The sequence below is a fragment of the Cenococcum geophilum genome (assembly GCF_001692895.1).
Source record: "Cenococcum geophilum 1.58 unplaced genomic scaffold K441scaffold_29, whole genome shotgun sequence".
NCBI lineage: Eukaryota > Fungi > Ascomycota > Dothideomycetes > Gloniales > Gloniaceae > Cenococcum > Cenococcum geophilum.
In genome coordinates this window covers 563,836-585,593 of record NW_027137587.1, presented here as the reverse complement: position 1 = coordinate 585,593, position 21,758 = coordinate 563,836, and the positions used below count along the sequence as shown (strand labels likewise).

General features: G+C 46.8%; 7 protein-coding genes across 7 annotated transcripts; 4 read left to right on the top strand and 3 right to left on the bottom strand.

Annotated features, from left to right (window-relative positions):
* Positions 1-449: 449 nt before the first annotated feature.
* Positions 450-1,052, top strand: K441DRAFT_662170 (uncharacterized protein; the record flags this gene model as incomplete). Its single annotated transcript, XM_067648995.1, is given in 5 exon segments — positions 450-480; positions 512-538; positions 584-590; positions 604-751; positions 840-1,052. A coding segment is annotated over 1 exon segment (213 nt), but the record flags the coding sequence as incomplete, so codon positions are not given.
* Positions 1,053-3,059: 2,007 nt separating this feature from the next.
* Positions 3,060-4,325, bottom strand: K441DRAFT_678510 (uncharacterized protein; the record flags this gene model as incomplete). Its single annotated transcript, XM_067651165.1, has 2 exons — positions 3,060-4,046; positions 4,101-4,325. 2 exons carry the CDS (start codon positions 4,323-4,325, stop codon positions 3,060-3,062), a joined length of 1,212 nt encoding a protein of 403 aa, XP_067502468.1.
* Positions 4,326-4,981: 656 nt separating this feature from the next.
* Positions 4,982-6,779, bottom strand: K441DRAFT_662168 (uncharacterized protein). Its single transcript, XM_067648994.1, has one exon. It carries the CDS (start codon positions 6,368-6,370, stop codon positions 5,459-5,461), a length of 912 nt encoding a protein of 303 aa, XP_067502467.1. The 5' UTR covers positions 6,371-6,779; the 3' UTR covers positions 4,982-5,458.
* A 2,197-nt stretch (positions 6,780-8,976) lies between these two features.
* K441DRAFT_613666 (uncharacterized protein) lies at positions 8,977-10,133 on the top strand (the record flags this gene model as incomplete). The annotated part of the gene is made up of 2 exons (XM_067645649.1): positions 8,977-9,577; positions 9,662-10,133. The coding sequence occupies 2 exons, from the start codon at positions 8,977-8,979 to the stop codon at positions 9,913-9,915; spliced, it is 855 nt and encodes a 284-aa protein (XP_067502466.1). The 3' UTR covers positions 9,916-10,133.
* Positions 10,134-10,995: 862 nt separating this feature from the next.
* K441DRAFT_697426 (uncharacterized protein) lies at positions 10,996-13,322 on the bottom strand. Its single transcript, XM_067652976.1, has 10 exons — positions 13,235-13,322; positions 13,129-13,184; positions 12,832-13,079; positions 12,694-12,761; positions 12,533-12,643; positions 12,173-12,478; positions 12,099-12,123; positions 11,912-12,049; positions 11,668-11,856; positions 10,996-11,615 (listed from the first exon to the last, which is right to left on the bottom strand). The coding sequence occupies exons 1-10, from the start codon at positions 13,289-13,291 to the stop codon at positions 11,461-11,463; spliced, it is 1,353 nt and encodes a 450-aa protein (XP_067502465.1). The 5' UTR covers positions 13,292-13,322; the 3' UTR covers positions 10,996-11,460.
* Positions 13,323-13,573: 251 nt separating this feature from the next.
* Positions 13,574-17,358, top strand: K441DRAFT_152094 (uncharacterized protein). Its single transcript, XM_067640200.1, has 4 exons — positions 13,574-16,453; positions 16,505-16,876; positions 16,949-17,114; positions 17,179-17,358. The coding sequence occupies exons 1-4, from the start codon at positions 13,677-13,679 to the stop codon at positions 17,305-17,307; spliced, it is 3,444 nt and encodes a 1,147-aa protein (XP_067502464.1). The 5' UTR covers positions 13,574-13,676; the 3' UTR covers positions 17,308-17,358.
* Positions 17,359-17,585: 227 nt separating this feature from the next.
* On the top strand, positions 17,586-20,297 carry K441DRAFT_697424 (uncharacterized protein). The gene is made up of 2 exons (XM_067652975.1): positions 17,586-17,641; positions 17,713-20,297. Exons 1-2 carry the CDS (start codon positions 17,605-17,607, stop codon positions 20,073-20,075), a joined length of 2,400 nt encoding a protein of 799 aa, XP_067502463.1. The 5' UTR covers positions 17,586-17,604; the 3' UTR covers positions 20,076-20,297.
* Positions 20,298-21,758: the final 1,461 nt, after the last annotated feature.

Sequence of the window (21,758 nt, the reverse complement as noted above, 5' to 3'; positions counted from 1 at the left end):
ACAGGCCGACCGTGTCTTGCAGAATAGGTTATAGACTAGGTCCCGTGCCAGGCGACCTACCCTACCCTATTCTACTAACCAAGCTTATGTCCCCCCTTTGTATAAGCTAGCCTGTGTCTCTAACTGTCAAGTCCTCGTACGACTAGCCTGTGTTTCCTTAGAGCCTCCCCCATATATATGCGCAGGTTGCGTGCACCACGCCTATTAAGACCCTCCTGTGAGTCACCTGTAGGTTAACCGTAGGTCGAACGCCATGGGGCCGTCGAAGCTGGCCTGTGTTTCCGCTGCCTAGAGCTTTGCCCGTGTTTCCACCTCGTTAAGCCGTCTGGTTGCCGTCGCGTCGCCNTCGCGTCGCTGTCGCGTCCTGTCGTCCAGGTCGCGCGCACCACGCCTATTAAGACCCTCTTCTGAGTCACCTGGGTGTACCGGATACCAGATAGGCCCTCGTAGAGGGGCCTTAANGAGTTCTCTAGGCAGGGCCTTAANAAGTTCTTNGCGGTGGCCTTNGGGCCTTAACAAGTTTCGTACGATTCTNCNACGCGTTAACCTTAANAAGTTCTTATAAGCAGAGNTTTCCTACNCCCTCGCCGNNTTCCTTTGCGGTCTCAGAGCTAGTGCAAGCCCAAGGGTGTCCTGTTGTACGTCTAGGTCGCGTCCACGTCGACTGGCTGAATAAGGCCAGTTTCGGGCCTGGCTACGAGCCAGGTAGTCGTACATCGGGTGGTTTTCGTATCCCAGTTTCCCTTGATAGCCCCCCTAGATGGTAGAGCAGGAGCCCCAGGCGGGGGCAGTAGGGCTCCTGGTGTTGTTGAGGGCGATGCTTCGTACGCGTCGCAGGCTCAACACCACAGAACCGCGACGACAGCGCGCTGCACGCGCTGCGACGGCTCCCTACCATCGCCTCTGCACTTGGCCATCAAAAGGAACGATTTCCTGATGATGTTTCCACCCGCGGCGACGTGGACGCGTGCAGTAGGGCTTCGCGGGTATCTCTAGCTGCTATACCTATTAATAAGCTAAAGCTTTATATAAGATATATAACGGCCTTTTAAAGCCACTACCTGTTCTAAACCAAAGATAGAAAGATATTTTAATTAACTTTATTATTAATCTCCTTATAAGTAAAGGCTATATAAATACTATAGTAATTATAAACTAACTACCCAAGATAAGACACTTAATTGCCTACCCTAATATATTAGCACCTATTATTACCTAACTATTCCTAAATTATATATAGAACCTCTATAAACTCCCTAAAATAATTATCTCTAATAAATGCCGCTAGTTTATCTTTATATTTTAAAAAGAACTAACTACCTAGCTTTGCGCTAAAGTATTATTATCTACTATATATTACTTAAAAATGGATAGTTAAACGGAATATAGAAATATATATATTATACTTATAGGATAACTAGATTAACTAGCTTATATTTACTAGGTTTACTATAAAGGTCTTCCTATTTCTAACTAACTTCGGTTAGTATCTATAAATAGGGTTTAAACCCTTTAATAATATCCCTTACTCCCCTTATTACGCCTTATAAATTATAAAAGTAAATAATTTTATAAAAAAGATAGAGAAACTATAATAGTTCCTTACTAATAAGATAACTTAAGCCTAGTCTATCTATAAAGCTATAGTAAATAAGAACTAAACCCTAGTACTAGCTTACTAAGTTAGTAATTTCGCTTAGCTAGATATAAAGAAATTTAAATAAAAAATAACCTATTAAGAAACTTAATTAGAAGAACCCTGCCCCTTATAAGGTTAAAAAGAGTATCTTTCCTTATATATACTAACTAAAGCTCCCTACTATAGTTAAAATCTACCCTATATTATATACATTAGTTCTTTACCCTATTACCCCTATATTAAACGCCCTACCTAAATAGATTTAGACCCCCCCCCCCTACTAATTAAAATAGATAGTAAGGATAAGTACTTTATTAAAAGAATTAATAATATTAAGTATAATAAACGAAAATGCTAATATATATACCTTATAAAATAGAGAGACTATATTAAGCCTTTATAGGAACCTATTAACTCTATAGAACTTATATAGGCTATAAAAGACTTTTATAAGCTTAATTTAGAACTAGTATAACCCTATCTTATAGAAGCTTAAGTTTAAAGGGGGGGTGCTATTATAGGATACCCCCGCAATACCTTATACACGCCTACCTGTTTCCACCGACTTAGTAACTAAAGACCGACCACAAGATGGCAATCTGCTATATTCTGCCATATTCTGTTAAGTCCGCCGAATCCTGCCAAGTTCTGCTAGGACCGCTGCGCGAATCCTATTCTGCCCCGTGCACGTGTTAACTAAGTAACCAAGTTAACGATATATACCCTTTCTTCCTGTTTCCTTACCTTCCTTCCTTACGCAACGTCTTGACTTTATTATACAGTTTATGTACGTAGCTCAGTAATATCTGCCTCGCTATATATTATCGTCACTCGTACTCACTCCGTGATAGATACTATTGCTAAACCTTGGGGATGATCGAGGCATGCTATGTTTGACATATCCATCTCATATGGCCACTATATCAATTAAATACTTCTGGCAAGTCCAAGCCTGAAGATACCCTCCTACGAATATTACTTAAGCACACGTCGCGCCTTTAACCTTCTGCAACCCGTAAGGCGTGCATCTGATTAGTTGAATGGCTCTTGGTATGGAATGGAGTGTGTTGAGATATAGGTAAATTAAATTCATAAGCTATCTAATCAATTTGAGGTTCGGCATCAATCAATGCACTTGTAATTTACTTCCAAGACAGCTCTCGCATGTGAATAAAAGCCCATCAGCACAATCAGAAGTTGAGTAGCCCAGAAAGGAGAACACAAAGCTTGGGGCAGTAATTACCGAGTGCTTTTAAAAGACCCGACAATATTATGAACGTCATTCATTGCCATTAGTAAACACATCATACGAGTGCTAAATGCAAGGATTAACGTCAAAAGTGAGTTCATCACTGTAGATAACGTCCATGATCTCCAAAGCGGAACGGCCATTTCCATTACCAGGTCGCCGGGAAAGCAACTAGGTGTGAACTGCAGTCTCAGCATTTTCAACCACAACATCCGCGGAGTGGTCATCGGACGATTCGCTTGACGCTACCTCCGATACATTTTCTTTCGGGAAGTCATCGAGGTGGCGGCAGGAGGCAGGGGCTTGGGCTAGTGCCGCTTGTTGAACCTCTTCGGACTCTTCGTAAATAGTGAATTCTCCACCAGAAGTGGCCAGTTTCTTTTTGAATAAGGACTCTTTCTCATGGGGAAAGTAATGCTCACCGGGCTGAAGATCAAACACATCCAACTCTTCTGCATAGCGAAGCACAGGTTCAGTAGCATGATGATTGGGATTATTTGGCGTGATAACCACTTGCAGATGATTCAGATGGTTTCGAGGCGGCGTTGAATCTGAGTCGCGGTCTCCTGACAACGTCGAAACATGAAAACTAACCATTCTCGTGCGTTTTCTGAATGGTTCCTCATTATCACTATCTTGATTCCCAGGCTCTTGTTTCAGGACAACATCTCCTAGCCCTTCAATTTCATTGTCTTGAGGGTGAACACTGGAATCGTATACTACGTTCTTTTCGTGAGGGATGCGAGAAGAGCGTCTTGTTGTAAACATATGAGGACGCGGTGGCTTTTTCGATTTCGTTCTAGGGTCGTAGGTATCAATCTCAGTTTCACTGCCGGACAGATGATCCGAATCGTCATATAGAATGTCTTCAGTGTCAATATTTTTGATACCGTAGCGTGACCTAGCCTTCGCAGCTCGTTTCGGTCTCATATACTCATCTAGAGGGTGGTGCTTCACGTCGTAGACGATCTCATCTTGTGGTCTACCGTGGACTTGTGCTCGCGTCAGGACGTTTGAGGACGCTGGCATGTTCTCATCGATATCAGTCTCCTCATCGTCATCTACGTCAATGGTGTTATCTGGTTTCAACCCAAACAGCATCGTGGGCTTTCTTGGCTTCCATTTTGACGGTTGTGACGAGTCTGACTGGCCCGGTTTCTTAATCACAGTTAATTTGGCGTAAGCTTTCAAGAATAAAGATTATTTAATTACCGTTATCTCTTCGAGGTCCTCTTCAATCCCCAGAGGCGAAATAATCTCAGCGCCTGCTCTCGATCGGACTGAGGTGTGGAAGCTTGGTGAATTTCCTGGAGCCTGCTCCTGAGCCATGCCTTGTAAGCTAGGATAAGTGAGAGCTGAGTTGAACAACTTCACCATTGAGTCCTCAAAGTCATCTTTAGGATTCTCGAAATCGCATTCACCAATGAGAGGTGGCATGTTTTTGACGTAGTCGTTATTTTAGTAGCTTGATATGAGATGACACGAGAATCAATTGTAGTGAGAAATTCTGACTGGCAGACGCGTTGGCTTCCTTTCGATGAGCCAACTGCTTGCTAGATAGGAGTCTAGCTTGATGAGAGAAGTTTGATGAAGTAGTAAAGGACGAGGCAAGGAAAAGGCGAAGTGAAGTGGTCGTTGACTTTGACAGGAGCCTTATCACTAAAGGGATAGGAAAACACGTGCAGACGAATCCTACTTGCCTTCAGTCAACATTTGCAAAATAAGCCAAAAGAGAAAGAGAGTTTTATTTAGCCGGCTGGTGCATTAGCCTATATAAAATCGTGTGTAGTAGAGAAAAATGTATGACGAAAGGGTTTTGGGATTCTGAAACCCGAAGCACTACAAAATGATATTTTGTATGAATATGAGCATTGAAATTTCCTGGAGCCCTTCTTAGCAATGGTAGCATTCGGATCTTAATGCTATGTTCCGGCTTGGTTCAATGGGTCGGGGCCGATTATGGGCAGTCAAGCCTTTGTACATCTGGCATGCTAGGCTTAGTTGAGATGACAGCTTAGCCGCGTTAAATCAAAGTTTGATCATCGACGACAGAGGATAAGTCAACGTCGAATGCACCAATAAGGCTAAGAGTAGGGATGTGGAGGCTATTGACACGGGAAAAAGCGAATATTGAAAAGAACCTATTTCGGGAGTAACAGAGTCTGGGGTTTGTCAACATATATCTAAGGTAGCATGTTGAGATATGAGATCAACGTGGAGAACGAGTGAAGTAATTACAATCCTTTTGACTATAAATGATTGAGCCCAAGCGAATGTAACTGGGGGAAGATTCTGAACCCAGGTATGGGTCATAAATTGGCCAATGCCGATCCCCCCGTAGAACACCATGCTGCAAAGTGGCAGTTGATGGGAAATGCAACAGAAATAGACCAAAATGCAACAGCGCTAAATGAGAATCGGATGCAAAACTTATTCGTGTCGTACATGAAGGCATCCATATATCCCCTCCTTTCCCAGAGTATGCCCATACCCAGAACGCCATCTATATTCCCAAGTAAATCTGACTCGCTCGAACGCAGGAAACAAGATGTATCGATAGTGTGAAAATTTCAGCGGCGAGAGGTAAATCGTATCGGTGGTAATGCAACCTCCGAGTCGTCGCTTGCATCGTCCACCTCTATATCCACGGCGTTTGAAACTTGCTCGATACGGCTCGGTTCAACTGTTATTTTCTGTTCCTCATTCTTTTTGGCTTTCGCCACTTCCCCTCCACTCAGTTTCAACACCTCATCAAGATGTTCTTTAATTCCGTCGAGTTCCGTTTGGCAGCTCCCATCTCGAAGGAACTGGTGAGCGCCACGTTCACACAGATTTTGTGCTTTCTCCAATGCCTTGTCCGCGACATCAAAATGTTCGGACCCTGCGCTTGTATGTGAGAAATCTCCCATGCCTATCCCACCTGCTCTTGTTGTCCGAAACATGAGGCCATTGCGGGGCCTATATCCAAGCTTCGATAGCATGGGGTCATGTTCATCATCCTCATCATCCTCATTGGTGGCTGTGGCTTCTGTCAACGCCTCTATCCGGGCAGCCATCTTTCCTTTCCGGAGCAGGTTCCGGCCAGTGCCAATATTCCTCACGAGTGTCTCAAATGCCTTCTGAACCTCGCTGTCGTAGTAAACGATTATCATGGTTCGGCTCCTGTACTTCACCGGACCTGAAGCATTGCCCGACAAGACCGACACGGTCTTTCTCTTCCTTTTGGCAAGTTGCGATTGGTATTGTTGGGCTACCGCCGATGGGTCTTCAGGTATAGCACTGGTGGGTTCGTTTTCTTCGTTTTCTTTCAGTCTTATCGACTCGGTAGAGTCTGTTTTCTTAACTACTGGGACAACCGGAATTGGTACTCTCGTAATCTCATCTTGCTTGTTCGCTACTTTGTCTTCAACCTCCGCGGCACTCTTCAACCAAGAGGGTATGTTCTCGTGCAGGAAGGCGAAGCACCTTTGAGCATCCGACATTGTACCAGATGTGAGTAAACGAGAGGTGGAGAATGAATGGGGTAGGAGCGGGAGCGGATGCGGGCAGTCGGGTTGTCACCAGGGGTGGTCTACTACGAGGGTGAATTGTAAATTTTTAAGGAAGCGAATTCGTGCGGTCGTGAAGCCGTCGATATCTGGTCCAAGGAGGTGTTGTGAATTGACTGATTAGGACAGCGGAAAAGCAGCCAGGGACAAGCAGGCGTAATGAAAGTCAGACGGGCAGGGATTGCTATCTTTGTACGAGATGAGATCAACAGTCTGGCCTAGGTCGCCATGCGCGACTATTACACAATGACATTGCGCACTCAATGATGGGAAGTTAAATGGGGGGTTTGGAGAAAGTTTCGGTCAGGGAGGGCAAGTAGCGAGGCAGGCCGAAATAAAGCAGGTGGACGACAAAACAGCGAGGCCTTGCCTGGTGGCATGTTTGCGGGTCAAAGTCGCTCTGAGGGCGAGCAAGGGCCCACGTCCCGCGCAGTAGCCAAGTTTCTCCACCAAGTCTTCGCCGCAGTGGTGCAGGAGGGCGCATTAAGGCTACCTCGCCGACCAGACGCAACCCCTTCACGGAAGAGGCAATTGGGCGTGTTTGAGCGGCAGGTCATTCATCGCGCAGGCACACTATCCGTTGTCGGTCTCGCCGTCTTTTGTGTAGCCGATGAACCACGTTGCTGGAGCCCTCTTTTTGCCGAGCGAAAGCGTTAGGGCCCCCTTCGAGGGGTCCGCAAGCGCCATGACGAGAGAGCCCTTGCTGGGGCTTCACGGAAGATATGCGGAATACGAGCAGCAATTAGGGATATGCGCGTGGGAGTCAAAGGGTAAATAGATGAAACAATCTACCAGTATCTCTTCCATCTGTCATCACAAATTTCTTGCCGTAAGTCCCCCCGTAATCTCTACACAACGCTCAGGCGGAGCGAGGAGAAACAAAGGGAAACGATTCGACTCCAGCAGCGGGATCGACCGGCTCCCAGATTGCCAAAAACAATTACAACACGCACAGATCGGAAGCGCGCTTATTCGGATTGTGTGAGACTTACTAGAACCTAGTCGACATACAGCAAAGCTACCGGGCGCCACACTCAGACGATCGACAAGCCGTTCGGGACGGTGGCCTCTCGGGTCGAGGGACGGCCAGTTTCGATCCAGGCCGAGATGCAAATGCAGTGTGCGAGCGGGAGAGAAGCCGCGAGTGCCAATCATACACCTTTGTCAATGTCTGACAGATGCACTCTCTCCCTGGTCGATTAGCGGCGTCTCACTGCGAGTCTGGCCGTCCTTGCGGTGAGTAACCCCGCTGCTGTTGGACTGTGATGCTGAGAGCGTGCTTCGCTGTGCCGTAAGCCCTTTGGGGAAATGTCCTCAGCGCTGGAACGGAAAGGATCGCTGTCAGATGTGGTGAAGCCCACCTGACCTCCTAAGTACATGTAACCCCTTGGACTGCACTCAGGAGCGTTTACAAGCCGGATTCCCCCTTTCGCGCTGCGAAAGTGCTTTATTAACTTGTCTGTATCGAGACCAGCCCCTTTACCCGTTTCAAAGCATGGCTTGAGCCATTGGTGATACTGGCCGGCTCCACTTACCAGCTATCCCCGAACGCAGTTAAGGGCTTCATCAAAAGAAGCGAGGGCAAGGATATGGTTCCTGGGAGGCCACTTGTGCTGCTCGAGAGCAAAATAGTGAGCAAATAGTGTAGCCATGGCATTGTGCAGAGGTCCCGGCCAGCTGCATATTTTCGTGCTTGATGACCTTAACGACCTTACATAACAACAGCCTACATCTACTATTTACGCATTTAAATCCTTTAAACCATCCACATGACTTGTGTGTTCGTGTGTGTGGTGCGCAGAAGGCGATTTCCAAGGTTGGCTCCCGCATCTTAGGGTTCTCCCGCCCCAGGCGTTCACGGAAGCTTTGCTCGAACCAGCCTGCCAGGCTTTTTGGCGTCCTGCCGATTCAAAGTTAAAAGGAGATTGGTCACGATTGGCGCTGGGAAAAGGGCGACGGCGGACGCCAAGACAACGTGGTTTTGGCGAACGATGAAAACTGTGGAGGCTTGCTGGAACAACACCGGACTCCAAAGCACCCTGAAAGCTGAAGCTGCTGGGTAGGATATTCAAACTCCCACACCGTGCCCAAGCCCGGTTTTCCATTACACTCATACTGGCTAGGCCGTAAATCTAGAGGTCTTCAGATCTTTCAATCTACCTTCAACTGGTATTGCGATAGAGCATGCGCATCATCGTCAGCGTATTCTCTGAAGGCATTTAGCAGTCAAGAGCGATTACTAAAGCTCTTTGAGCCTGCGAGCAAAAATCGGATGATTTTGGCGCAGAAATCATAGCATCCGTCTCACGGGTCGGCTCGTGGCAAACAAAACCCACGAGTATTCATACTCGATGCCGTCATCACTTAGCAACAATCTCCCTCCGTACATCATACCACGCAGTTTTACTCCTGCGTGCCTTGACAGCTCCAATTGACCTTGCATGCTCCTACAGATATATTTCCCAACCTGCCTACCATTACCTACCGCAAATATAGCTTCAACGACGGCAGCCCAACGTCTCGCCCGCCTTATCCGCTCCATGTCCACCACCACTCCCAATTCTGCCGTCCTTCCTACAGCACCATGGAAACCCCTTTTCAATCAGCATATTTCCAAAATGCTGAGTCCTCAGTTCGTCCTCAGTACTCTCGCTATTGCACCCTCTGGCTCACCCACGCCCTATCTCCCCCGCGCCCGCTATTGCATCTTTCGCGGCTTCTGGGCCGAGCCACCTGAGAACAAACACAATGAAGCCGAGCGCAATCCGCGGGTATACGAAAGCGATTGTCCAACTTTTACTACAGATGTGAGGATGGAAAAAGTTGGGCAGCTATTCGAGAGCAGCGCAGGACATGCTCAGAGAGAGGTGCAGGTGCATGGAAGTGGCGGCGGCGGGCCCGTTGAAGCGGTTTGGTGGGTTGAGGAAGTTGGGACACAGTGGAGAGTCAAGGGCCGAGCCTTCGTTGTTGCAGACGATGTGGAAGGCGATGAAGGCGATAGTGAGGGGAGAGGTGGAGTGCGGACATTGAAGAGCGAGGTGGGGAAAAGGATGAGACTCGTGGACGAGAGTAAAGAGAAAGAGTGGAGCTGGGAAAGGGAGGTTGAAAGGTGTTTTGGGAATTGCTCACCTGGCATAAGAGGTACATTCATACATAATCCCATATCTCGTATATTTGTGGCTAACTGCACCTGCTACTTGTCTTGCTAACTACATAACTTTTAAGGTTCTTTCCGTGCGCCTCCTCCCGGCACACCAGTCAATCAGGCCTACACAGACAAAGAACTGCAATTGGGAACCCAGGTCAAAGACCTCAGGGATCCAGTTGCCCGCAAGAATTTCCGAGTCGTCATCATTGTCCCGGATTCCGTTGAGCAGACCGATTTAAGCGATCCGGCCAAAGCCCGTAGGTATAGATACACTTTTGACGAAAGCACTCGCGCCAATGGTGGATGGGGGACAGAGGAGCTGTGGCCATAATTGAGCTCCTGGTTATTAGTAAGGTGGTGCATATATTGGAACTCTTAGCCCATTCTATGGCAAGCCCAGGCTAAATAAATTCAAATGTCTAAACGTTGATCTCACTATCCAGGACTGGGACATTGAGGCACTTGTTTCAGGCTGTAAGGTCGCATTGGTACTCCGTACCCGGTAGCCCGTTCCCTCAGTTTGACGAAATATAACCCCCATCCAACCCCACAAACTCGGATAACTAAATAGATTGACTTCACACGAGAAATACCATTAAAAGGTCCAATAACGCGGGTTTTAGCTTCACCCTCACAGAGAAAACGTCCTTGATTCGATCTTGGCAACCCTGATCCTTCCACCTCCCGTTTCTAAATAAAGACTCACGAAAATTTCTTTAATCAATCTGCTTGAACGTGGGACTCATCACCCTGTCATCCCCAAGAAAAAACCCTCGGACGTTATCACAGCTCGTGCCCGAAGCATGATCGCCCAAAGCTGCTCTCCGTGAAATGCCGCGCCCCACGCGCACTCCCATTCGCTGCGGCACGTTTATTTCCATTTCGCTTAACCATGACGATGTGCCGGCGTCGGCTGGGCTTGCCAAGTTCCCGTCATGCATCCTTCCTGCACCGTGCGATGCATGCGGCTGTCCCCGTGCTAGAAGGTGGTACGAGCGAGCGAATCCTTCACGACTAAGAGAAGCGGTCTGTTACATGCAGCTGTGACGAGGCATGTCCGGGGAAACGGTTTATTGAGGGTTGAGCGCGAGTAGCCTTGGATTTCGGGGATTTCTTATTGGCTGAGAGAGCAGGCTAAGGGTGGAGGACCGTTGATGAAGTTGGGAGAGAATGGGATAATGGAGGCAGGCTGGGATCGTCGAAATAACACTGAAGCTGTCCTTGAGTGATTAACACTTCTTTGCGCAATATCATCCTAGCTCTGAGCCTGGGAAGGTTGCAGAGCAAGGGGACGATATTTCCAAGAGACAAAAAGCAATACATGAAATGAAAGTTGGACAACCCTGAGGGATGCTGCCAACTTGTGCTTATTTCTGCTTAAAACGTCACTGTGACAAACATTGTAAAACGTCGGGAGTTGAATGGTTTCAAATCTCCGAAACCGGTGGAAACGAGTATCAGAGAGTGGACTAGACCCTAACATTGCCACGCTTGCCGAGTGGAGACTCCAACATCCTTATTTGCAGTTTTATGCCAACAATACAAGAGAACTGCTAAGCTCTCGGCCTTGTGTTTTATACTTCATTGGGTTACTTGGAAAGCCAAATTTGACCTGGATACGGCTCTGGAGATACAGTCAGGCGGCTGATGATGAAATACCCTTTGACTTCATTCCTTCTCCCCACAATAAGGCCTGCTTGGGCCTGTATTTTCCTTAAACGTGCCCATCTTCCTTGTCTTATCTGCTAGACAAGACCTATGGCTTAGTATGGCAGGTTTGCTGTGATTCTCAAAACTTGCACAATGAAGTCGTCGAAGGAAACACATAGGCTAAGGAACAAAGATTTAGCTCAGTACCTTTTTACAAAGCTGCCTTTCACTTCTTAGTAAAGAATGACGTAATGTTCCCCTGCCCTGGCTTGGCACCCTTCTTGCGCTTTGAAGTGGCATTAGTCATACCAGGTGCCTTCAGCTTCTTTGGTTCAGGCTCGTCTTCCGAAAAAGACTCCCAAACTTGTTCTTCTTTTGTCACTGTTCATGGTCAGAGAGCTAAAAAAAAGTTCACGCAACTCAAGGTAATTACCGAGGTATCCCTCCTCATCTTTGACTGTCTTCTTCTTCGTCACACGGCGCCTTCCTCGCCTCCGGCCTCCTGTGACAGTCACAGCAGCCTCTGGCTCATCTATCTCCCGAGGTTGCGGTTGTTTATCAAGTGGAGCACTAGCTGGTTCTTCTTCTGTTTCAGCAGGAGCGTCATCCATGGATACATCATCTGTTGCAAATCGAATTAGCATCCGCCTTGGATCAAGATTATTGGACACCCATACCATCCTCCATCATCTGCCGCAGTTTTTCTTCGCGCTCAGCGCGGGCCTTGCGTGCAGCGTCACTCTTTTCTTTTGAGATCTCGACTTCAGGAGTGTAGTCTTCCTCATACTCATCTTCTGAGACGTCTTTCATGGGTTCTGCATTAAATTCAGCAGTAGCCTTCAATGCCAAATGGGTAATACTTACCATCTTCCTGAGCACTTTGTTCCGCCTGCCGAATAATCAGTAGACGTTACTTGGAAGTATGAACTGAGACATACCGAATCTGTAGCTGGAGTAGCTTCCTTGGGTTTTGCTTTGGCCTTCGCAAACGACTTGAATATGTCTGAGCTGTCGCGTTTGAGAGCGGGCTTCGCGCCGAGCTTCTTTGCACCGGTAGTCGGCTCGGCTTGTGGTGTAGATTGACTGGATCTGCCGCCCTCTGATTCGCTTCCTCTCCTCGCCTTTGGTAATCCAGCATCCTTCTCCTTTGTTTGTGCTGTGTTGTTCGGCCGTGGGGTAACCTTGGAAGTCGTCGTGGGGACTACGGAGGCAACTGGAGGGGGTGGTACACGAGTCGCCCTTCGCTATATATAAATATCAATATCAACACAATAAAGAGAGCGGAATTGTGAACCTACCGTGATATTTGGATTATGAATGGTTCCATATATCTTCCAGTTTTCTAAGGGGTCCTCGTGGGCATACTTCCGGGCGATTTCCTGATTGCCAACTGATAGAAGATGTATGTTCTAAAATTTATCAGCAATAGCATTCCTGCATGCGCATACGCATATCCTACTTCTAGAGGACCTGGCTCTAAGCTGTATATGTGTATGGAGGTCATTTCTTCCAATTGCGCCTTCACCCCTGATATAGTGAGCATCCTTTTGTCCAGCAATATGATATCATGCCCTAGATTTATCTTGAACAAGCCTACCCTCGAGGTCTTCCTCTTTGACCAGTATGATTGAGGTAACAGCTATGACCTCCTCGGTAGCCTCCTCGGGCTCCGGTATTGAGCTCGTAAACGGAGCGCTCTGCATGAAGCTGTTTGCTCCATCCTGCGGCAATGTACCGTTGGTGTATTGTGAAGGTTTTGGACGCTTTTTACCGGTAAGAAGATAGGTTGCATGGACCGAACCAGGCTTCTTCGCGTTCTGTTTTTGGTAGAAGTCGTATAGCATCCTGGCAGGTTATAAGTTGGTGTAACTTATGGTACTGTAGATGCACTTACTGTTTTGCGAGGTTGACGTGCACTTTCAATGCCCGGCTTAGAGCACGGTAGGTGACCTTCAAGAACGATTAATTGAGATATAGATGTCTGCAGAGACACCACTTACAATTTGACTGTCATTGAGAACGTGAGTTGCTAGGTATTCCTTGTACTTATCAGCCATAATGGTGGGCCGTTTTGCTGCTATGTTCGTTAGAATGTGGTGTTGTCCTGAAGTCACGCCGTCTTCAAACGATTCGCGAAATCATGTGAAGCAAATTTCAGGTCGCGTCGCCCATCGCGAAAAAGGCTTCCACCATAACCTCTCGTCCCACTCCGACAGGGAATGTGCACAAAAATGAACACAACTGAGGATGAAGATATCAAGCTACAGCGAGCGTCTGCTTCATTACTCTCAGATCTGCAAGCTTTGCTGGACAGAGTTTTGTGGAAGCTAAAGGTCGAGAACTCTGGTTATGGTCAAATTCATCGTAGAGTAAGGGAGGCGGACTTGGATCGTATTATTTCTTTGGTAGCATTTCTCAGCTCCTTTGTTTCTCCATTGCTGAATGACTTTTCAGGTTGAACCGTTCCAAGAGGATCCACAGTTGCTAGACTCGCAAATGAAGAATCTCATTCCTCCGTTAGTTGTTGCCTATTTGAAATATATCCAAATTTCTCCTCGACCCCTGCTAAAGAAGAGGCTTATTCCCTTATCGCATGCTGTTTGCAGAATTTTGAATCTTCTCTGCAAGGTCCGAGGAGAGAAGGTCATTGCTGGTTTCCTGAACAATGAACCTCGTTACCTCGAGCCAATTCTTACTGAGTTTGAAAAAGAAGAGAACTTTCCAACCCAGGCACCAGAAGAAGTATCCCAAAAGATAGTTCCTTGGGAGGAGAGATATGTACTTCTTCTATGGCTGTCACACCTGATGCTGGCCCCATTTCCTCTCGCGTCAATCTCTGCTCTTCAGCCGTCACAGGAGACCTCCAATAGATTTGATATCGATCTACCTCCTCAGCTTCCTGGAGTTGCTCTTCGTGTTCTTCCAATATGTATTAGGCATCTTGATTCTGCAACGAAAGAGCGGCATGCGGCTGGGATACTTCTCGTACGACTCAGTGTTAGGCCTGACATGAGGAAGATTGGATTACTTGATTCTCTCGTCCAATGGGCTTTGTCATTCTTCACTACGTCATCTCAAAAATTATCCGACATCCATCAATGCCTTGGTGTGCTCTCTTTTTTGAGTGGTCTTGTGGCATCCTCGACCAACCAAGAGATTGGCCCATTGCTTCCTACCATTTACAAATCGTGCCAAGATATCATTAGTGAAGGAGCTCTCGGTTTTGTGAGATCATCCGCGGTAGCAAGGAAGCTGGTTATCAAAATACTTCGAAATGTTGTCGTCCATTGCTTGCAACCCACGTCTGCTCCTTATGGTGTTGATATTTCCACTACTTTAGAGGATGTAATTGATTTTCTGCTTGAATCTCTTGCTGATGGAGATACACCTGTCAGATATGCGGCAAGCAAGTCACTCAGTATGATAACTATGAAGCTCAAAGGTGGGCTGGCAAGGGAAGTCGTCGAAGCTATTCTTGGGTGCCTCAATGAGAATGTTTATTGGGAGGGCTCTAAGAGGAATCTCGACGCTGTCAATCCTCTGAGATGGCATGGCTTGGTCCTGACTCTTGCTCATCTCCTTTATAGAAGAGCACCTTCGACAGAGCTACTCCCGGATATCCTCAATGCATTGATACTAGCTCTCGCATTTGAGCAGCGATCTTCAACCGGTGGCTCTATTGGCACAAATGTTCGAGATGCCGCATGCTTCGGTATCTGGGCTCTATCCCGTCGATATTCCACTAAGGAGCTTCTTGCTGTTCAAACGACATCAATCCGTGCCTCCCAGAAGAAGCACCAGATGTACTCGGTCCCGCAAGTTCTCGCTGTTGAGTTATTGTTAGCTGCGTGTTTGGACCCAGCTGGCAATATTCGGAGAGGCTCTTCAGCAGCCCTACAAGAACTTATAGGTCGCCATCCGGATACAGTTCATGATGGCATCCCTCTAGTTCAAATTGTTGATTATCACGCAGTTGGACTCCGCGACAGGGCTATGTGCGATGTTGCTATTAAGGCCGCACGACGTAGCCGGATATACTGGGATGCGGTTTTTGAGAACCTCCTGGGATGGAGAGGTGTGGGATCTTTGGATGTGTCATCCCGCCTATCTGCAGCAACAGCAGTAGGTCTGTTGAGCCGTCTCCAGCCATTTGAAGTTGTAATCGGGATGGTGGACCAGATATGCCAACACCTAGGGGGGCTTGCATCAAGAGAAGTTGAGGAGCGCCACGGACTTGTAATGTCACTGGCATTCCTCATCAGCGAGTGCAGTATGCAGTCTTCAATTCAAGATGGGAAGAATGCAAATGTTGAGGAGAAACCACTTGTCCGAAGAACGATGGAGGACTTGGCTAACCTGACCCGACTGTGGTCACTGTTTGAGGGTAGTCTTCAACTCGAAGATAAGGCATTTACCTCAACCGCTTTACGGCCAGAACTCACTACAGCTGCATTCTGCAATCTCCTTGGAAGTTTGGCTACTGTTACTTGCCAAGTCTCAAAATCGAGTGAGACATGCAGTCTCCCAAGCAAAAACATGGTCAGATTCTTTAATTTATGTCTCGAGCGTGATGAAGAATCCGTTCTTCAAGCCATTCCGACGGCGGCAATACACGTAGTCGAACTGGCTCAAACGGATCCCAAATTTGCTGATACGAACGTTGTTCATTTATGGGCGTCATATCTGGACCGGAAGTCTTCCTATTCTGGCTTACAAGGGTTTGGCTATGCTATCGCTCTTGGTGCTATCTATTCGAGGCTCAATGCTACTGTGAATGATATTGGTTCTTCAGAAAACCAAGCCCAAATTATCCAGGTACTAACTCTCAGATGTACAGCTGTTGTCAAGATTGCGGCTCGGACCGTATCTTTGCAAAGTTTAAAGGTTCTACTCGAGAAAACATTGGAACGACATACGGCAATTAACCTGCATGNAGAGTCACCAGCTTTGCCCCAAGACGCAAGAGATAAAATTACAATGGCTCTAAATACAGCATTGAACGACTACACTATTACTGAGCGCGGCGATATTGGATCGCTAGTCCGACTGGAGGCACTGAACACCACTGAAACTGCTTGGACAACCGGTCTCCTCAAAGGCTCTGTAGGGGAAGACCAACTTCATGCCTCCGTACTACGACTCTCTGTGGAAAAACTTGATAAGATTCGAGCTCGAGCTGCCCACTGTCTTGAATTAGGCAATCAGGAACATTTCGAGCGGTGCGCAGCGTCTCGTGTTTTCCTCCGTAATAGGTTGCTAATTGATAATAGTGCAATAATTGGAGTCACAGATGGCGTTTCGTCTTATGCATACTTCACTGAGACGCTCAAAATCTTCAATCCTTCAAGTCCTTACTGGCTCAAGGCCGCAGTACTCGAAGGCTATGTAAGCTCCGCAGGAATGGGTTCTGAGTCCGTCGTCCAAAATTCTCGAATGGCACTAGTAGATGCTATCGACCAACTTCCTGTGACCCTTTCTGAGGCGAACGAATCTGGATGCTCTCTCCTCGACATTATGGACCAACTCCTCGAACTTTTGAAGGTTAACATTTCTACAGAGCGCATTCTCATCCCTATTCTGGAAGTTATCGCATTCTTGTTCGACGCGCAAATCTTGCAACGGCTTATTGGTACAAACTTCAAGTACGTTTCCATCTCGCCTTGAATCTTAATGATTCAAATTTAGTCATCTCCTTACACTACATGCTTACATAGCTACCGCTCTCTTCTCTTCCTAATCCAGAAATCTCACTACAAGTCAACGAACCTACATAAGCTGCATATTGCATTAGATGTCTACCGTGGCCTTGCAAATATTCCAACCATACGTAAAGATGTCATCGCTAAGGTAGCAAGCATGTTGCTACATCCATTCCCTAAGGTAGGAGTCCTTTCTCAGAGCTCTTTCCTAGAGTTTCTATTGGAGACTTTCGCTAATTTTACAGGTTCGAATTACTGCCGCGGAAACCCTTTGGATCACTACCGGGGATGAGGATTTGAAGCTTCACGATTGGTCACAGCCAGCTAAGAACTTGAAGGCTACTGTAGAGAGTATCAAGCAAGGCAACCAGTAGACAAAGCATCGAAGCCTGAATAGTAGTCAGAAACAAGGCAGTTGAATCCTAAATAACCAATGGGGGTTGGTGAGGATCGCATTTCAGGAGGTATCCAAAAATCTAGGTTAGAGATGGTAGAACTATAGACGTGCGTAGAGGACTAGTGCACTGTCCTAGATGTTTGTAGTATGCTATTTGAATATACTTGAAGCTCGATTTGGTAGAGCATTGGTCTTGGCACCCCTCCATTTCAACCCCACACCGAAAAAAAGTCGCGATGTCAAAGTCTTGTGTCAATGTAACACTGCAACCACAATGACTTTACCACCCTCTATATGGGAGCTACCTATGGGTGAGTACAAAGCGTGATCTTACCTTACTTATGTTTTATGGCTTGGCGCTGTTGGTCTAACAACCAAATAGAGCTCCTTGCCGTATGGCACAAGCACAGAATTCCCATCCTCTTATCCACAGTATCCCTGTTGGCCTTAGTACGCTTCGCAATATACCTTAGGCAGAGCAGGAAGAAACTGTCTGTATCACCAGTACCTGGTTCTCCAGCAGCAAAGAGCAATGACGTCAATAATTCCTGGTTGAATTCTGTGGCGGTTCCTCCAGAACCAATCGTGCAAGCCGATGATCATGCGGAGGATGTAACAATTGTTGCAGGGTTGGATGCGAAACCAAAGAAAGGCCCTAAGAAAGTAACGGGGGCCAAGCTGCCGAGAAAAGCATCGAAGCAGCCTGCAGGATTCAATCACACAACAGATCGGGTGCAGCCCCTTATATTCTTCTCGTCCCTCTCTGGCACGACGGAGAAATATGCCTCACAGCTCGCAGAAAATATTAGCTCTTGGGTCGAGAATTCCAAAAGCTCCTTGCCGCTCTGTAAACCCGAACTCTATGACCTTTCGTACATTGAGCACGATGACTATTTTATTACCCTTCCAAAAGTTGAACCCGACACCAAGTACTTCTATCTCGTTCTATTACCTACCTATAATATCGACACTGTACTGAGTACATTTCTTGAAAATCTGCAGGACACACACAATGACTTCAGAATCGATACCGCCCCGCTATCTGGTCTACTGGGATACTCTGTGTTTGGATTCGGGGACAAAGAAGGTTGGCCTACTGAGGAGGAAGGATTCTGTTCCCAAGCTAGGGAGGTAGATAAATGGTTGGCAAGATTGACCGGGAGGAAGAGGGCATATCCTTTGGGCATGGGTGACGTGAAGAGCGATGCACGAGATAGGCTCAAGGAATGGCAGTTGGGCGTTCAGGAGGCGCTGACAGAGATTGCCTCTGGACGGGGTCTCGGTGAGGGTGCACCTGGTAGTGGGGATCCTGCTGAGAGTGGTGAAGAGGATGTTGACGAAATGGAAGACAGCAATGAAGAAGAAACCGCGCCTACAAAGAGACGGAAATCCCAAAAAGTGGCAAGGCTTGACGATCTCGAAGATTTGGGCCGAATGGTTAACACTGACAGCCCACCCAGCCAAGTTCCTCTGGCAGTCGACTTCACTACATATAGTTCCCCAAAGTCAAGAACCCCTGTCTCTGCTCCACCGAAGGAAATGGTACCTACGACTTCTCCTACTTATGCAGCGCTCACAAAACAAGGCTACACAATCATTGGCTCACACTCAGGTGTGAAAATCTGTCGCTGGACTAAATCAGCCCTCCGTGGCCGAGGATCTTGCTACAAGTACTCTTTCTACGGCATCCAGTCTCATCTATGTATGGAAGCTACCCCATCCCTCTCCTGCAGCAATAAATGCGTCTTCTGCTGGCGCCACGGCACCAACCCAGTTGGCACAACATGGCGCTGGATCACCGACCCGCCTCAAGTAATATTTGACGGGATCACGGCGGCACACTACAAAAAAATCAAAATGATGAAAGGCGTCCCCGGCGTCCGCGCCGAGCGGTTCTCCGAAGCCATGCGCATCCGGCACTGTGCCCTTAGCCTTGTCGGCGAGCCAATCTTCTACCCGCACATCAACGAGCTTGTCAACATCATGCACTCCAACCGCATCTCCACTTTCCTCGTCTGTAACGCACAACACCCCGCACAGCTCACCGCCCTGGTGCCCGTCACACAGCTCTACGTCTCCATCGATGCGAGCAATAAGGACAGCCTAAGGAAAATCGACCGCCCACTGCACCGTGACTTCTGGGAGCGCTTCTGCGCATGCCTCGACATCCTGCGCGAGCGCCGCTTCGAGCAGCGCACCGTATTTCGGCTGACGCTCGTCAAGGGCTTCAATATGGCGGATGAAGCGCGCGGGTACGCGGAGCTGGTGCAGCGTGCCCTCCCGGCCTTCGTCGAGGTCAAGGGCGTCACATACTGCGGGACCAGCGCGGCGGGCAGCGCGGGGCTGACCATGCAGAACGTGCCGTTCTACGAGGAGGTCGCTGAGTTTGTGACGGCGCTGGCGAAGGAGCTCGCAGACCGCGGCTTGCGCTACGGCATTGCCGCCGAGCATCAGCATAGCTGCTGCATCTTGCTGGCTGATGAGGAGAGATTCAGGAGGCAGGGGAGGTGGGCGACGCGGATTGATTTTGAGCGCTTCTTCGACTTGTGGGAGGGGAAAGTAGCGGGGACGGGGGTCGATGGGAAGGGCTGGAGGCCAGAGGACTATGTGGGTGAGGATACGCCTGAGTGGGCGCTTTGGGGGAATGGTGGGTTTGATCCGAGGGATACGAGGGTGTGGAGGAAGGGGAAGGGGAAGAAAGCTCTTGAGGAGCCGGTAGAGGGGGCTGAGGGAGGGTGTGGATAAGAAGATTGCGCCTAGGTTATTGTATATTGCTGAAGGTGGGTTTGGGAAAGGTCTATGGAGTCGGTGCAAACAATGTAGTCAATGTCTAGGTCAGGGTTGTTTTGGATAAATCTTATCGCGATAAAATGCAATAGATATCCTTATCGCGATAAAAATATCCATTGCGTCTTATCGCAATAAGTCTTAGCATACCCCAAATAAATTTTTAGTCGCCCTCCTCCCCCTATTATCGTACAAAATATGGCTTTAGAAGTGGAATCAGAAGCTCTTAAATCTATTAATACCTTTAAATTAAAAAATACAAAAGGTTGCTTAGCTCTTTTAATATAGGAGCATACCTATTTACTAGGTAGTAATAAGCCCGTATAAAATAAAAAAGCCTATCTTTTATTCTATTATAAACACTATATAGAGTTATATACTATATAGTTAACTTCTAACTTCCAAAACTACTTAGCGTTAAAGTATAGCATTATAGTTAAGCCTAAAACTAGTTATATAAAAGAAGCAATACGGAATTAATTAAAAGACCTTTACCTTAAAGCGTTATCTTAAAATAAGACAGAAGAGCTAAATTTAATAATAATAATTCATTGCTTAACGTCCGATTTGGATCCCTATTAGGCCTACGCGGACTACTTCTTATATATATATAGGGAGAAAACTCTATTTAAGAAAACCCTATAATCTATCTCCCCGCCTTTTAGGACTCGCCTATAAGGCGCCTGCGAGTCACTAGTGGTGCTCCTACTACCTTATTTTTTAACCTCTTTAGGAACCACTGCTGCCGTAATAAGCCTACGGACGCGCTAGTATTATAAACTTTACTTTACTACTATAGAGTTATTAGGGGGCNCCNNTTACTTACCCCCCNNCCNTTTATTANTATTTNCTTTATAACCNNGAACTNGNTTAGTATATTTTAGCTAATAAGCCACTAGGTAACCGCCTTAAGGCCTTTTTATATTAAGAGCAGTATCTTATAGTTCTCTATGCCAGCTACTAAGAGTATTATTTCTTAGTTAGTACGTAAGGGGCATAATAGTATTATATGTTTTAGTGTCTGTCTTAGCCAGCTATATTTATATCTTAGGCTACCTATTAGGATACCTACCTAGTAGAGCTAGTTTTTTAGTCCTATTATTCCTATTCTTAAGAGTGTTGCTATTATATTTTCTGCCTTTATTAGGCCTTCTTAGAGCTCTAAAGTGTTTACCCCCTATAGCGTTAACTATACTACGGCTTAGATTCCTCTTACTTTAGTTAGCCTCTATACCTTTAACTTCTATACGCCTCTCCAGTATTGTATTATAGTAGATGGTTTCCTAGCGTTCTTTTATGCTCTACTTTAGCTCCTTTTTTTTTCTTACTGTTATCTTTACTAGCCTCTTACGCGTCTTCCTTCCTCCTTTATATAGGCCTGGGCCCTAAAGCAGCGCTATTCTTCTTCTGCTTTCTTTACCTATTTCTCTAATATATCTTCCCTACTTTAGGGTTGTTAGTTTGTTCTCCTATAAGGCGCCCTAGGGTCCCTCTATAGTTTATTTAGGCGTATCTTAATATACTTTATAATATTAAAGTTGCGTTCCTTTTATGCCCTTTATATTATAGTAGCTTTAATATATAGTTATAGGGGGCAAATATTAGCTTCCTTCTTAAGCAGTGCTGTAGCCGTTTACTTAT